This window comes from Bacillus rossius, chromosome 13, assembly GCF_032445375.1.
Source record: "Bacillus rossius redtenbacheri isolate Brsri chromosome 13, Brsri_v3, whole genome shotgun sequence".
NCBI lineage: Eukaryota > Metazoa > Arthropoda > Insecta > Phasmatodea > Bacillidae > Bacillus > Bacillus rossius.
Window position 1 is genome coordinate 8,938,325 of NC_086340.1, and position 17,051 is coordinate 8,955,375.

General features: G+C 49.4%; 1 protein-coding gene across 4 annotated transcripts in view; it reads right to left on the reverse strand.

Annotated features, from left to right (window-relative positions):
* Positions 1 to 17,051, reverse strand: part of LOC134538209 (ETS-like protein pointed) — a 506,080-nt gene that overhangs the window by 4,569 nt on the left and 484,460 nt on the right. For 3 of the 4 annotated variants that reach the window (XM_063379310.1, XM_063379307.1, XM_063379311.1), the window contains 3 exons: positions 15,149 to 15,403; positions 13,149 to 13,175; positions 10,941 to 11,238 (listed from right to left, as the gene is read on the reverse strand). In XM_063379310.1, the coding sequence (XP_063235380.1) occupies positions 10,941 to 11,238; positions 13,149 to 13,175; positions 15,149 to 15,403 (580 nt within the window). The remainder of the gene's footprint in view (positions 1 to 10,940; positions 11,239 to 13,148; positions 13,176 to 15,148; positions 15,404 to 17,051) is intronic. The other variant, XM_063379308.1, reaches the window with a different exon arrangement.

Here is a 17,051-nt window from a genome sequence, read left to right on the forward strand (position 1 = left end):
TCTGTGACTAAAAGAATTATCCCGTACGTAGGCAGGACGGGACGTGATATTTCCCGTATCTTGTTTAAAGTTCAATTCACACACCCGCATTAAATTGAAAAAGTATTTTCCCGCCTGCGCCACACCACCTGTTATATGTATTGCGACATTGCAAGGCTCCGTTTACTTCGCAGTTCACTGGCCACCAAATAGTTCATGTTGACGCTGACAAGTGACAAGATGTTGTCAAGTTAATTTTTTTGTGAAACATTGCTTTTTGTGTCTTGCATGTTGTATTTTGTGTACTATATACCCGAGATGATATTTAATTTAAAGTTGGGCTTGTTTGGTGAAATGAAAAATGAGAAAATATATGTTAGGCATGCATTTATTAAAATATATATTTTTTAAGTTGCTTGTTATGGTGTCCCTAGGGGTGGTTCTAATCTAAGGGGGGCGGGGGAAAGGCTAAGTGGGTTTAGCAAACCTCCCCTTCCCACACTTTTTTTGTGATCACATTTTGCAATGTTCAATCACATATGAGATATCTGGCATTTTTATACTTTGTTAAAAAAAATATCTTTATGTATTAAATTCATCACTCAAAAAAATTATTAGGCCAATACAAAAAATTTTAATATTTCAACCAGGTGCATAATTTATTTTCAAATACAAAAACTGCTAAAATAGCACAAATTTGCATCTAGGGTGGAGTTCAGTGTCCCTTATGCTCAGGGTGAAATAGTTGGTAACCCTAGCCCATACACTATCTGAATGCAAAAAATCATGTTGAAATTTGCTCTGCTACTGCATGAAAGTAGGACAAACAGACAAACACACTTTATCATTTATAATGTAAATACGGATTGTGTGACATATTACAGCCGGCAGATAACTTTTGATAAATACCTGGTGACAATATAGACTGAATAACAAATATTATAAAATTATTTTGAATATTCAGAAAAATGCCCTTATAACAAAATAGTGACAAAAAAAAAAAGAACAAATGTGGGACCAAGCTTTAAGATGGCGGCAAACAGTGTATTAGTCTGAACATAGGTTGACCTTTCTATTCCTCACCTCAAAATAATGCAACCCTTTTTAACCACAGTTATAAACTTTTTAAAATGTTTATAAAAATACAATGATAGCAGTTATTGAAATTAATTAGATTAAGTTGACGTCAGCCGGGGCTACGCCCCATGAGCCTAGTCAGTCTCCGTTTCCTCAACATTCCTCTCCCCTTCCCCGGCATTTGTACCGCCATGTACGTAGTCGTGTGTTTGAATTGCGCGCCACGAACTACCACAAGAGGGCGCTTAGAAGCAGTGCGGCGATCCCTAAAATTGCTATGTTAATATTAATTGTAAGCCTTTTTGTTGTTTTCATCCATCTTCGCCCCAGTGCTGTGTAGTTTACTTGTGTTTCTTTAATTTAAATAAGTTACCTTAAATAACTATAGACGTTGCCCGGGCGGACCCGAACAGGCACGGACTTGGACGAGGATAGGAATGCTTTTATATGAATTATCATTAAATAAGTAAATAGTAACAAACTTTCCATTGTCAGTAATTTTTATATATTTTTAATGTTTATCTGTAATTTACTCAACTTTCGCCGGGGCACGGAGTCGTAGAATACAGTAACGGTAATTGTGTTGGCGCGAAGGGCGCCATGTTGCCACCTGCGAGCGATGAGCTCTGCCCAGTCCATCTTCATCACTGACCGAGAGCAGACGCGCCAGCACCCCGGGGACTTCAACCTTTGTTCTGCACTGACCAAGTAATTCTGTCTCGTTAAGTATTTCTGAATCTCTTTCGCTCGTCATCCTCGGGGCAGCTCTCGGCCAGCGGGCTGTTTAATTAATTAATTGTCTCAGTCGAGTTTTTTCATCACCGTGTAATAAGTGTACTTTGCAGCATGGCCACGTGTGTGGACCATGCCCTCACCTAAACCGATTCGTGCCTCAGGCTTTTTAACCGTGTAATGTGTAACGTGTAACGGGCGTGTAGAGAGACGTGTTAGTGAGATTAAATCTGGAGAATAAATATAAAGTGAGTACTTATTTAATCACGTGGTGAGTGAGTCTAGGAGTGTGGCGTGCCCGACGCCTAGAGCGGGCCAGGTCTGGGTAGCTAGGATAGAAAGGGCTGGTAACTCGTCCCCACTTGGGCTACGTCACGCCCTGAGTGAGAGACTCCGCCGGGTCCACGTGCCCTTCCACGTGGTGGCGCCCATAGTTAACATCTCGAAATCACCGGCAATGCGCGATCAGCCCTCAAATGGCGCCCAAGAGCGTGGGGCGAGTTACATCTTCCGCGAAAACCAGACCTGTACGAGCGTGTGAGATAGGCGGTTGTTACGCGGAGCGCGCGGAACTAAAGTTCGCGCTGGAACTATTGTTCGCGCGGAGCGCATAGCGGGACTCTGGCGCGCCGGCCACGTGACCAGCCGGGCGCGCGCTTCCAGGAATTCGCTGCGAGCAGCCAGGTGGCCGCATTCCTCGCGACAACAGCAGCCGGGCCAGGTCAGTGTGTGTGTGTACCGCCATCCGCGTCGCGTCGCGTAGCGAAGGGAAGAGGGGCAATCGACCGGCCTCACCACCACACGACCATGTCGGACAACCACGGACTTGACAAAAATCCGGGCGCGATTAAGGCAAGTGAGTTGTTTCAAAAGAATAGCTTATATTGTGTTATGTGCGCGCGACCGCGCCAGGTGAGCGGGACGGCGATTTCTTCGTGGACGGACACGTGCGTGTGCGTAGGACAGTATGAAGCGCAGCCGAACCACGAGCAGGCAGAACGGGCGGATCAGTTTGAGGCGGGACACGGGAAGTGCACGGATGCGGAGTGTGAGGGCAAGACGCGGGAGGGAGGCTGGTGCCGGAACTGTCGCGCGTTCAAGCACACGGCGTGTTTCGCGAAGTCCGAAATAATCTCCTTTCAAGACGGGTGGTACACGTGCCAGTGGTGCCACCACGTGAGAATAGCGGGCCCGTCAGGCCGCAGCCCGGTGAGAGACGCCGCCGACACACCACGGAGCAGGGTACCTCTCATAGGACACGTGGAGCTACCGGAATTTGCGGGCAGAACCAGCGACGATCCGCGGAGATTTGTACACGCGTGTCGGGAACGCCTGAATCGCTACGGAGTGCCGGAGTGTGAGTGGGCGAACAGGGTGAGCACAGCGCTCAAAGGCGACGCCAAGACGTGGTGGCAGATCGTCCAGGAGTATGACATGCCGTGGACCGAGTTCGCGAGATTGTTCGAGGCCAGATTCGCGGACGTGAAGACAGAGATGAGAGTGCGGACGGAGCTGTATTGTCTCGAGCAAGGCGCGACGGAGGCGGCGGAGGCGTTTATCATGAAAAAAATACGTCTGTACAAGCGGCTGTTTCCCGGAGAAGAACCTACCGGAGTGCTGGAGCGGGTAGTTGAGCTGATGCGCCCGGAATTTCGCCCGTATTTACGCCCGATGACGCGGCGTCCGGCAGAGGAGTTCGTCCAACAGGCGCGCGTCTTAGAGCAGGACCTACGAGCTGTCAGACCGACCAGGATCCACGCCACCCTGAGCACCAAGCAGGAAGACACGACGCCCGCCGACACCAAGGCGCTGGTGCCCTACACGGCGCCCACCCGAGACCAAGCTAGGCGCGACGAACCCGGACCGAGCGGCCACGCGCAGCTGACATGGCGGAGACGGACTACCGGCGGCAGCCCACCACCTCAGTGCCACACGTGTCCACCAGGCACGTTCCATTGGCACGAGAACTGCCCGGTGAGGAACAAGTTCCGGCCTGACTTCGCGGCGCAGCAGCCGTCGGGAAACGGACGGCAGGGGGCGGCGCGCTAAGACAGCCCACCTCCCCCGCCTCACCTAACAACAACAGACCTACGGCGGCGGGGCCTCTCCTGGGTCACGTGGGAGCGGCGGAGGCCGACCTGTTGCGCATTCCGGTGGTTGTCAACGGGCGCGCAGTCCACGCGCTTGTTGACACCGCCGCCAGCCACAACTGTGTGGCGGCACGCGTGATTGGCCGTGACAACTTCGAGTACCACCCGGGCCAACTCCAGCTGGCTACCACGGGGGACGCCTGCTACACCCAGGGCGTCGCGACGCTGGAGGTGGACGTGCGGGACCAACGGTCCGTCACGACGGCGCTGGTGGTGGAGCAGTTACGTGATGACGTCATTCTGGGGCTACCCTGGCTCTACGAGCAGCACGCAGCCATCGACATCCGGGCCGGCTGCGTCCACGTCGGCACCCAGGGGCGGCGGACCATCCACGGGCTGGGTAAGCCTACTCCACCAGCAGTAAACCAGGTCAGTCTCGACGAGTTCCAGCACGGAGTTCCCCCCGAGTTTCGTGCTACCATCCAGCAGGTCCTCGATCATCAGTGTAATGTGTTTGCGTCCGCGGACCCGCTGAAACGTACCACCATAGCTGAGCATGCCATCCCGACCCATCCTCACGAGCCAATGTTTATCCCACCCGGTAGCTACGGCCACGTTGGTAAACAGACCATCCTAGACCAGGTTCAGGACATGTTGCATGACGGGATAATTGAGCCTAGCGAAAGTCCGTATAATTTCCAGGTCGTGTTGGCAGAAAAAAAAGACGGGAAACTACGCTTCTGTGTCAATTTCAAACCTATCAATAGAGTGACAATTAATGCCCCACCCCCCCTGCTGAACATGGCCGACACACTTTCAGGCCTGGGTAACGCCAAGATATTTTCTTCCCTCGACCTAAAATCTGGGTATTGGCAGGTGCCGATACGTCCGGCGGACCGACCCAAGACGGCGTTCACAGCCCCAGACGGGCGGAGATTTCAGTTTTGCGCGATGCCATTCGGCCTACAGGACGCCCCCGCTACCTTCCAAGGGATGATGACACGGGTCTTAGACAACTACTCGGGCAAGTTTGCGGCCGCGTATCTGGACGACATAATTGTTTGGTCTCAGACGTGGGAAGAACATGCGCATCATTTAGCATTAGTCTTGGAACGCCTGGCGAGCCATGGTCTGACATGCAATCGCGAAAAATGCCACCTGGGGACCACAGAACTAGATTTCCTGGGCTTAGTGGTTAACGCGGACGGAAACCGACCCACGGAAAAACAGCTGAGTGTAATTATCAACAAGGAGCCCCCACGCACGCGCAAGCAACTGCAAAAGTTCTTGGGGCTAGCTAACTGGCTGCGAGCCTTCGTCCCAGAGTTCTCGGTAGTAGCGGCGCCGATGACAGAACAGCTGTCACATAAACGTCCGTTCAGGTGGACCGTGGAAGCCCAGAACGCTTTTGACGAGCTAAAACGCAGATTTCAACAGTGCCACTTACTCGCGCGGCTGGACCCAGGCAGACCCCTGATCGTACAAACAGACGCGAGCGAGAAGGGCATCGGGGCCATCCTGTTACAACTCGGCGACGACGGCGAGCCTCGGGTGATTGAATATGCAAGCGCCAAGTTCGGCGACGTCGAGCAGCGGTATAGCGTGAACGAGCGTGAGTGTCTAGGCGTAGTTTGGGCCCTCAGACGCTACCGCCCACACCTGGAGGGGCAGAAATTCGTACTGAGAACTGACAGCCAATGTCTCAAATGGCTGGCCACGATGCAGGGGCGACGTTCGAAGCTGACGCGTTGGGCCATGCTTCTACAGGCCTTAGATTTCGAAGTCGAGCATGTACCGGGAAAACAGAACGAACTAGCGGACGAGCTGTCGCGAGATCCGGACGTCACCGTCACAGCCTGTGACGATGCGGAGTGGGAGGAGCTTTTGCCACCACCCAGCGGGCGCATACCCAGGACCCCGCGCACCCCGACAACCCAAACCGCATTGTGTGCCCTAAACCTTAACGTCACACCGACATTACCGCCAGGCGCGGAGCTTGATGACTTAGACGCCTACGTGCGAGCGGCCCAACTCACGGACACAGACACACAGGAGATCGTGCGCCGTTGCGGGAGCGGAGAATGTGAAGGCTACCGTGTATTGGACGGGACACTGCAGGCGCGACCTAAGGGGACAGCTGGCCAATGGCGGACGTTCGCGCCAGCCGCCACCCGCCGGGAGGTGTTTGACATGTATCACGTGAACAGGCTAGCCGGACACCCCGGCGCAGACCAGACGCGACGCGATCTGCGGGAACAGTTCTACTGGCCAGGGGTAAACAAGTTTGTACGGGACTGCGTGAGGAGATGTAAACATTGCCAGAGGCACAAGGCGCGCCGCACCGACGGGACAGCCCAGCAGGTACCCAGGCAGCCCACCGAGCCATTCCATACAGTCGCCATAGACCTAATGGGACCATATCCCCGCACGCCCCGAGGGAAAAGATTTTTGTTGGTGGTGACAGACTGCTACACGCGTTGGGTGGAGGCCTACCCCCTGGCGAACATCCGCGCCGGCACCATTGCACGCAGCCTGGAAACGGAGTTTTTTCCTAGGTGGGGGTACCCCCGGGTCCTGTTGTCGGACAATGCCACCCAATTTGTCGGGCGCCGGTGGGCGCAGCTGGGGAGAAAATGGCGGGTAATCCTACACACCACCCCCGTGTACCACCCCCGCGCAAACCCCACGGAACGACGCAACCAAGAGGTGAAGGTTCAACTGCGGTTGAGGCTCGCGGATGACCACGCCCAATGGGACACGCACATCCCGGACGTTCTGTACTGCATCCGGCGACGGGTGAACGCGGCAACCGGCGAAACACCAGCCACCATGGTCCAGGGGCGGAACCTCACCCTCCCCGGGGAATATCACGTGCGGCAACAACAAACGGACCCGGACGTAGAGAGCCCCGAAGGACGCCTGAGGCGATTGGCCGAGACGCACGATAGGGCGCGACGTAACCAGGCAGCTTACCAAGCACAACGCACACCCGAGACGACCCGCCCGCCCCCTGAACTGAAACCAGGCCAGCTGGTTTACGCGAGGCTCCACCCCCTCTCCTCCGGCCGACGCAACTTCTGCGCCGGCCTGGCGCCAAAGTGGTTTGGCCCGGTGGCGGTGGTCAAGGCGGGGCCCACGGCGGTCGTGATAAAGTTACCCTCAGGCCGGGCCGCGAAATATCACCGGGACGATGTGCGCTTGGCACAGGAAGAGACGGAGGCGGCGGACGAGGCGGAGACGGGGCAGGAAGAGACGGAGGCGGCGGACGAGGCGGAGACGGGGCAGGAAGAGACGGAGGCGGCGGACGGGGCGGAAGAGACGGAAACGAGACGTGACGGAGCAGGGACGCGGCAGGAAGAGACGGAGGCGGCGGACGAGGCGGAGACGGGGCAGGAAGAGACGGAGGCGGCGGGCGGGGCGGAAGAGACGGGAACGAGACGTGACGGAGCAGGGACGCGGCAGAGAGAGACGGAGGCGGCGGACGAGACAGACGGGAGGGCGGCCGCACAGCTGGTCACGTCCACCCCAACAGACGGGGGCGGGTTCAGAGGCTTCCCGGACCTGGGGGCGGGACAGGCGACGCCCCTCGCAGTCACAGATGTCCGGCCGAGGCAGCTGTTCGAAGACTCGGGGAGTGACGTCTCGCCTTTCAGGGGATTTCTCAGGGACACGCCCGGAGTGACGGAGGGCCAGTCGACATCCCAACCACTGATAAGGTGGCCGGAGGAAGTAGAGAGTAGGCCGGGTTCGCCGGACGAGCCATTATGGCCGCTGCATTACTCGTTGGCAGACTCCACGTTCAGGGTGACAGTAACCGAACCGCAGGAAGACGAAACACCGCGGGAAGAGAGGGGAGACCGGGCGTCACAAGACCCAGTTCCGGCTCCGCGATACACGCTACGACCCCGAGGGATCGCGAGGAAGCACAGCTGTTGTTGATAAGGGGGCGACCACGCCCACAGGCGACCCAGCGGAAACGTCGACATGACCGGCTATTCGAGGGGGGGGCAATTGACGTCAGCCGGGGCTACGCCCCATGAGCCTAGTCAGTCTCCGTTTCCTCAACATTCCTCTCCCCTTCCCCGGCATTTGTACCGCCATGTACGTAGTCGTGTGTTTGAATTGCGCGCCACGAACTACCACAAGAGGGCGCTTAGAAGCAGTGCGGCGATCCCTAAAATTGCTATGTTAATATTAATTGTAAGCCTTTTTGTTGTTTTCATCCATCTTCGCCCCAGTGCTGTGTAGTTTACTTGTGTTTCTTTAATTTAAATAAGTTACCTTAAATAACTATAGACGTTGCCCGGGCGGACCCGAACAGGCACGGACTTGGACGAGGATAGGAATGCTTTTATATGAATTATCATTAAATAAGTAAATAGTAACAAACTTTCCATTGTCAGTAATTTTTATATATTTTTAATGTTTATCTGTAATTTACTCAACTTTCGCCGGGGCACGGAGTCGTAGAATACAGTAACGGTAATTGTGTTGGCGCGAAGGGCGCCATGTTGCCACCTGCGAGCGATGAGCTCTGCCCAGTCCATCTTCATCACTGACCGAGAGCAGACGCGCCAGCACCCCGGGGACTTCAACCTTTGTTCTGCACTGACCAAGTAATTCTGTCTCGTTAAGTATTTCTGAATCTCTTTCGCTCGTCATCCTCGGGGCAGCTCTCGGCCAGCGGGCTGTTTAATTAATTAATTGTCTCAGTCGAGTTTTTTCATCACCGTGTAATAAGTGTACTTTGCAGCATGGCCACGTGTGTGGACCATGCCCTCACCTAAACCGATTCGTGCCTCAGGCTTTTTAACCGTGTAATGTGTAACGTGTAACGGGCGTGTAGAGAGACGTGTTAGTGAGATTAAATCTGGAGAATAAATATAAAGTGAGTACTTATTTAATCACGTGGTGAGTGAGTCTAGGAGTGTGGCGTGCCCGACGCCTAGAGCGGGCCAGGTCTGGGTAGCTAGGATAGAAAGGGCTGGTAACTCGTCCCCACTTGGGCTACGTCACGCCCTGAGTGAGAGACTCCGCCGGGTCCACGTGCCCTTCCACGTGGTGGCGCCCATAGTTAACATCTCGAAATCACCGGCAATGCGCGATCAGCCCTCAAAGTATTACTTTTTACATCTTTCTGAATGCCACCTAGTTGTGTCACAAAAATGAATTTAATGCTATAACATTCATCTACAGTTTTTTTTCCCCCTTCTAATTTTTGTGAATGCTTCTGAGCAGCTTATATTCAGACCAATACATATTAAATGTGTTTTTACACATTAGATCCTTATTACAATATGTACAGTAATGTGTATTTATGCTAATTAACTTAGTGAAATTTTTTTGATGTTAAGAACCAGCTAATCGGAGAATAGCACAGAAGGGAACAGAAGGGATTTCATTCATAATCATGCATACAAACTGTTTAGTTTAAATGAGAAGTGATTTAGAATGTAACAGGCTTGAGTTGCACGGATGTAACATGTGCTTCCGTTGCCAATGGGCCGGTGGGTTTTCTCGGGGTGCTCCCGTTTCCACGACCGATTCATCCTGGCAGTGCTCCCTTCTCAACCTCTAATGACCCTGAAGTGGACGAGACATGCAGTGCCGAAGCTGGTTCACAAGTACACAGGGGTGGATACATACGGGGCCCGGTCAAGCCAGGGTCCTGCTAAAGATTTACTTTCAGCACCTTTATGTCACATGCCTGAATGACAGCGTCATAAAGCTACAGTCTTTCCCACGCTCAGCAAATGGCAAACACTACGGCTAGATTGATTCTACCCAGCTTGCTAATATTAAAAGTTTTTTTTTGTATACCATTGTTCATCATAATAATTTTAATATTTTTTTTTAAATAATACCATTTGTTGCTTTTTCTTAAGTACATAAAATAGTTTGTATTGAGAGTATTATTACATTTGTAGTAATTCTGAAATAAAATACAATTAAATACTAAAAACTTATTATTTTTTCACGGCAGAAAATATTTGTGGTAGACTGTCACTATTAATACCAAAGTATTTCATTAAAGTATGTGCTATGCACAAAAGAGCCAAACTTTTGAATATTAAATGATGTGCAAAAATTATTAGCGAAAATGGTTGAAACAAGATGGCGTATTTCAATTTCATCTCCTTAAAAATAAAAAAATCAATACTATCAGATGATGCTCTTAATGAACTTCAACAAGAAAATGCATTTCCAAACATCTCATTCCAAAATTTCCTTTACAAAATTCAATGTTTCAGATTTATCTTGGGGAAAAAAAAAATATATATATATATTTAATAGCATTACTAAGTTGTGTATAAAACTACTGCGCACAGAAACAAGGACAGTGCTAACACAGAAATAGTGCCTTGGAAAGACAGAGTAAATGCCCATTTAAATGCACACTGCAATCTGAGAATGAGACATACTACAGTGACATTCAGGCATGTATTTAGCAATGAGTAACTGTTTCATTGAAGTAACTGTAAAACTATTTATAACACTAATTTTATTTAATGTAGCTACTGAACAAAACAAACACTTTTAGCAGCCATCAATTTTAAACTAAGAACTTTTTGTAAGATCTTAAAGTCAAGACACTGGGTTAATCACACAGTTGAAAACTGTAGGTGTTGTAACAGCTTACCTTGAATCACTCAAAATAAATACTGCCTTCACTGACATTATGCAAATATTTTCCCAACTTAGGGGCACAGGGTGGGGTTATATACCCCCATTCAAGGGCGCAAAACTGTAGGATTCCCAAGAGGGAGTCCGTGCAACCAGAGAGTTTTGCGCGTGGGTTGGAAACGACACGCGTCATCTCGTATGTGGTTTACTGCCCGTGTGTTGGCCCAAATGCATGCAGTAGAAAGCGTAAAACTTTAAAATATACAGAATGTTTTCCGTAAAACACAGTTTTGACGTTTACGTTAATCAACCCCATTTTACGGTCACGAATTTGCAAGCACGTGCGGTGAAGGGCTTGTTAACTCCAGAGGACCACCCTCCGTGCGTCCACCACTGAACGCTGGTTTCAAGGAGGGGAAACGGGAAACGGCAACTCACCCCAGCAAGCTCTGCAGGTCGCACACGAAGCGGTACACGTAGCGCTTGCCCGCCGTCTTGTGGATGATGTTCTTGTCGTAGTAGTAGCGCAGGCCGCGGCTCAGCTTCTCGTAGTTCATCTTAGGCTTGTTCTTGCGGATGCCCCAGCGCCGGGCCACCTCGTCGGGGTCCGTCAGCTTGAACTCCCAGCCGTCGCCCGTCCACGAGATGAAGCCCTGGCACGACTTGTCGGTCAGCAGCTCGAGCAGGAACTGCCACAGCTGGATGGGCCCGGAGCCCGTGAAGCACGGCCCGCCACCTGCGCAGACGACAGTCGCGCTGCTACCAACCGCTGCGCTGCGCTCCTGGCGGGGCGGGGACCCAACTAGACTAGCTCCCACTCGTCTTGGCAAACTAGCCAAACCAATCCTTTCAGGACAGCACCTCTTATCGCCACCACTTATATTCCAATATTACAAATACTTTTTTTTCAACTTACATGGTAAATAAATATAATTTTTTGCAGTCGTTTCATTTTTAATACATTGCAAGTTGGACATCACGCGAAAAATAACAGTTTTTAAATATTTTACCATGCACATGTATCTTTCAATACAAGTAAATCAGTTAACCTACTCTCCAACATTTTTTTTTTTTTCGTGTTCTAACACCACGATATTCAAGTAAATATCTATTATAAAAATTACTCTGACAGTATAAGGGTCCTTCCCCCCCCCCCCCCCACAATCCTAAATATGGCGCCCACGGCACAAGCCCCTGTCTGCCCCCCTTTAGTCGCGTCCCTGTGGCTGGGCTCGCGCGCTCTGGGAGCGAGACTGGCATCTTCCTGCTAGGCACCTAACTGACGTACAGGCTTCACGTTGATAGTGCGCCTCAATGGTGCTTTAAGCCGACACCCTTCACCAGTGGCTCTCATAGTGTGGGCCAAGGTGCACTGGTGCGTCCTAGAAGATTTCAGGGTACGCCCTGTGGTACTCTATTATACCAATTCACTACGGATACACAGCTCTTTCAGTAAACACAATCATCATTATATGCTAATTGAAAGACTCCGAAGGTTTCGCTCGAACAATGATTTAGTTCAATATGGAGCTGTAGTCGCTCTTTACTGTTTGTAAACAAGCCTGGAAAAACTTAGGAAATGTTTCATTTTATTTTTTTCTGTAATATTTGATTTAATTATTATTGCAACATATTTCTAAATAAATTTTAGGATTTTAAATGTCCCATCCCCCTCCCCGGACTTCAAAACGTTTGATAATGTCTGTCTACACGTAACTGTACTAAAAAATACTGAGTATCAAATTTTTTATACCCCAATACACCTATGATTATATATTTTTTTTTGCTTTTTTGCTGTCCAAAAATTATATGTTAAAAACAAACACATGAAATTATACTACCATACAAATGTGCAAATGCTCTAAAATGTGATTTGTTCATAGAAAATGCTAATAAATCTTGCATTTTAAAGATTAAATAGTCTACCTTAGAAACAATTTGTATTTCTAGCAATTTAGTTTTCTAGTTAAAGCCACAATAAATATGATACACACAGTCTACAATTGGCAACTTGGACAATTTCTGACATCTTTGTACTTTAACAATCAATTACAGTTGTGTTCTCATTATCAATTTCTTAACAATTTTGGTATTATGATAGATTAAAGAAGAAAAAAAACCTTTTTAGTTCTTTGTCGAAACAATATATATTTTAAGCAATTTTTATATTATATCTAGAGACTTGGAAATTTGACTGATTCTTTCATTTGTAAGGTTAACTGCAAACATGTATGCATTTGCATTACTTTAATGACAGTATTATAATTGTCTTGACACTTCCCTCTATGACTGTGGAACGCTAGTAGTAGAATGGCTGAATCGCATTGACTCACCCCAAGATGGGAAAGCATATGTTGTTAGAGTAAAGTAAGGATTGTGAATTTTAGCCTGATGCCAAATAACACAAAAAATCTTATGTACCATAAGCTTATTGCAATCATTTAGTTAGACACTTACCAGGCCAATAATTTATAAACATATACAATTTATACATGCAAATACTTACATAAAAAATTAATAATAATACTGTTTAAAAATGTAAACAATATTATATGAAGTGACTGCAAGAAAACAAAATGTAAGAGCACTTATAAAGAGCATTATATGATAGGACTTGAGAAGATATATGATAAACTAAACGCTTACCATTATTAATTCCATTTTCATCAAGACCTGTGGGGGAAAATAAAATACTTTTTACTATTGGATATTTTAATGAGTAAACCATATTTTAAACAAACTGAAGTTAAATTAATTATCCTAACAACTTCTTAAACTGAAATAGAAAAATACCTGACCTATTATAAAACTGCTACCCACTCAATAATTTATTTTTGTAAGGACATGCCATAAGCCTATAAGTAATTCAATATAATAATGTAAGGAAAATACTAACAGAAAGTTAAGATCTAAGAGTATGTAGGATTGTACGTTAGAGAGACAGCAAAGCGAGACTATTACCAACAACAACCATGGCAATCACTTCGGAAGGAGGGGGGGACAGTTTTAGCTATGCTATTAAAACAAAACATAAATTTACTATTACAGGATTTGAAATTTGCAGCACGTATCTTTGTTACGTCACTTGGTACCTATTAAGACAATTTTCATTATTAAAAACATTTCCATTGTATGCTAATTGCTTTGTAATTATTTCTTTTGTTGATGGGACTGATAGATTTTAAGTATTTTTTTTTTGGGGGGGGGGGGGGTTATATCGACCCATCTCCCGCCTGCATTAGCTCCTGCAACATACCATACTGGACACAAGTAGTAGCAACACACATAGATAACATAGAAATATTGATATTCTGATGCACTTGCCGCATAGTGCAGGATAGTGTAGTGTAGTATAATGCAGCGTAGTACAGGATAGTGTAGTATAGGGTAGGGTAGGTTAGTGGTGTGTAGGGTAGTGCAGTGCAGGGTAGGTTAGTGCAGTGTAGTGTAGTGTAGTGTAGGGTAGTGTAGTGCAGGGTAGTGCAGTGTAGTGTAGGGTAGTGTAGTGCAGGGTAGTGCAGTGCAGGGTAGTGCAGGGTAGTGTAGTTCAGGGTAGTGTAGTGCAGTGCAGGGTAGTGTAGTGCAGGGTAGTGCAGTGCAGGGTAGTGCAGTGCAGGGCAGTGTAGTGCAGTGCAGGGTAGTGTAGTGCAGGGTAGTGCAGTGCAGTGCAGGGTAGTGTAGTGCAGGGTAGTGCAGTGCAGGGTAGTGCAGTGCAGGGTAGTGCAGTGCAGGGCAATGTAGTGCAGGGCAGGGCAGGGCAGTGCAGGGCAGGGTAGTGTAGTGCAGCGCAGTGCAGGGTAGTGCAGTGCAGGGTAGTGCAGTGCAGGGTAGGTTAGTGCAGGGTAGTGTAGTTCAGGGTAGTGTAGTGCAGTGCAGGGTAGTGTAGTGCAGGGTAGTGCAGTGCAGGGTAGTGCAGTGCAGGGCAGTGTAGTGCAGTGCAGGGTAGTGTAGTGCAGGGTAGTGCAGCGCAGTGCAGGGTAGTGCAGTGCAGGGTAGTGCAGTGCAGGGCAGTGCAGGGTAGTGTAGTGCAGGGTAGTGCAGTGCAGTGTAGTGTAGTGCAGGGTAGTGCAGTGTAGTGCAGGGCAGGGCAGGGTAGTGCAGGGCAGGGCAGGGTAGTGTAGTGCAAGGCAGGGTAAGGATAAGGCAGGGCAGTGCAGGGCAGGGCAGGGCAGGGTGAGGGCAGGGTAGTGTAGTGCAGTGTAGTGCAGTGCAGGGTAATGTAGTGCAGTGCAGGGTAGTGCAGGGCAGGGCAGGGTAGTGTAGTGCAAGGCAGGGTAGTGCAGGGCAGGGCAGGGTAGTGTAGTGCAAGGCAGGGTAGTGCAGGGCAGGGCAGGGTAGTGTAGTGCAAGGCAGGGCAAGGATAAGGCAGGGCAGTGCAGGGCAGGGCAGGGCAGGGCAGGGCAGGGTAGTGCAGGGCAGGGCAGGGTAGTGTAGTGCAAGGCAGGGCAAGGATAAGGCAGGGCAGTGCAGGGCAGGGCAGGGCAGGGTGAGGGCAGGGTAGTGTAGTGCAGTGTAGTGCAGTGCAGGGTAATGTAGTGCAGTGCAGGGTAGTGCAGGGCAGGGCAGGGTAGTGTAGTGCAAGGCAGGGTAGTGCAGGGCAGGGCAGGGCAGGACAGTGTAATGAAGGGAATAGCGCAGGCACGCACCCGAGTAGCCGGCGAGCATGGACGACTGCAGCAGCGGCTTGGAGTCGCCGTTGGGGGTGGGCGGGTGCGCGAGCGGCTCGCGCGCGGGGGCGGACGCCAGGAAGGCCGGGTGCGGGTGCGGGTGGCCCCCGGACCCCAGCTCGGGCCCGGGGCTCCAGTGGTCCGCCCCGCCGTTGGGGACCGTCTGGAAGGGCGACGCGTCGTAGTGCGAGCTGTACGCGTCCCCGTACGGCTCGTGGGGGTGCGGGTACCGACCTGCGCACACAGGGTCCACGTCGAGGTCACCAGGTGCACACACGACAACCGGAGATGCTGCAGGAACAGTACAATGTCTTTTATTGTTGTGCAGGACAAGCAACAATCACCAGCAGGTAAATCTAGGACACGAATGAGTTGGTTAGGGTTTTATCATGTCGTCCACACACCTTATAAGTATGGACCCGGAAAATTCGCGGGTTCAATGACCTCCAGGATAGACTCCAATATCCTCTGCACACTCGGGCAAATGCCAACTGTTCATTTGCTGCTGACTTGTGAGTCGTCTCGACTGGGTGGCCTGTGATTCGACACTTCTATGAGTGAGGGTCTCTAATTGGCCCTCAGTCCTCCAGATTAGCCAGTGAACCAATGACAGAAGCAGCACTAAGGTATAATTATTTGAATTTTAGCATAACACGAAATTAACCCGCGAATTTTCCGGGTCTCTACTTATAAGTAGAGACCGGAAAAATTCGCGAATTCATTTCGCGATAGGCTAAAATATAAATAGTTATAACTCAGTGCTGCCTCTGCTATTGGGCTCACAACTCACCTGGATGACTCTGGGCCAATGAGAAACGCCCGACCAAAGCTTCATACGAATCACGGGCTGCAACGTTGGGACGTCTCCACAAGACAGCAGCCAATGAGTGGGTGGCATTTGACCGAGTGTACGTAGAACTGTGGAGTTCATCCTACAGGTCATTGAACCCGCGAATTTTTCCGGTCCCTACTTATAAGGTACAAAAATCTCAGAAACAATTCGGTGACATTGCAGAAACGTTCCGATCTGAAAGGAATAAAAAATATATATATTTGTGTTGTGAGGGACAAAGAACAAACACACTGCAGAAAAATCGGAAGGGGAAGGGAGAGGGGATGAATTAGACCATAATTCTTTACAGCTTTATGATAACGAAATACGGAGTCACTACCTAGCACACAAACACATCAGAAACTCTTCTGTAACGTTTCTGAAAACTTTATGTGCTGTGAGGTAACACAACGGACACACTGCAGGGAAATTGGGGAATAAACTAATTAATCAATGAGGGTTTAATGTTTCGTCGACAACCAGGTCATAATATACATATATGCACAACCAGGGACGCAACAACTAAATTTCCTAAAGGGAGGGGGGGGGGGCAATATACCTTTTTATAAAGAATCATCGATTCCCCCAATTGAAGCGGGGGGTCCTCCCCCGGGAAAATTTGTATTTCAAGGTGGAAAATGGTGCTATTTAAACAGTTTTATTATCTAAAAATTGATTACACAGCACATTCTTTGCCCCCGTTTGCCCCCACTTCAAGGTTTCAGAGAGGGGGCAAAATACCCTTGCCCCCCCCCCCTGTTGTTGCGCCCCTGTGCACAACGATAAACACAGAATACATACCATGCATATTGGGGAAGAAAACGCTCGTGGCATCTAGTAAGACAGCCATCACAGCACTTTATTGGAAGTGATTTAGTGGAAACCTATCCTATAAAATCTAAACCACCTAATTTTCGGCAATGTGGCAAACCTAATAACTGTAGAAGCTTTTTTTCAATAAATTATTTTAAAGTTTCTTTACAGCTAGTATGTTTAGACGAGATCAGAACGTAACAAAAAATAAATGCATCACTCAGGAGTGAGGGAGTT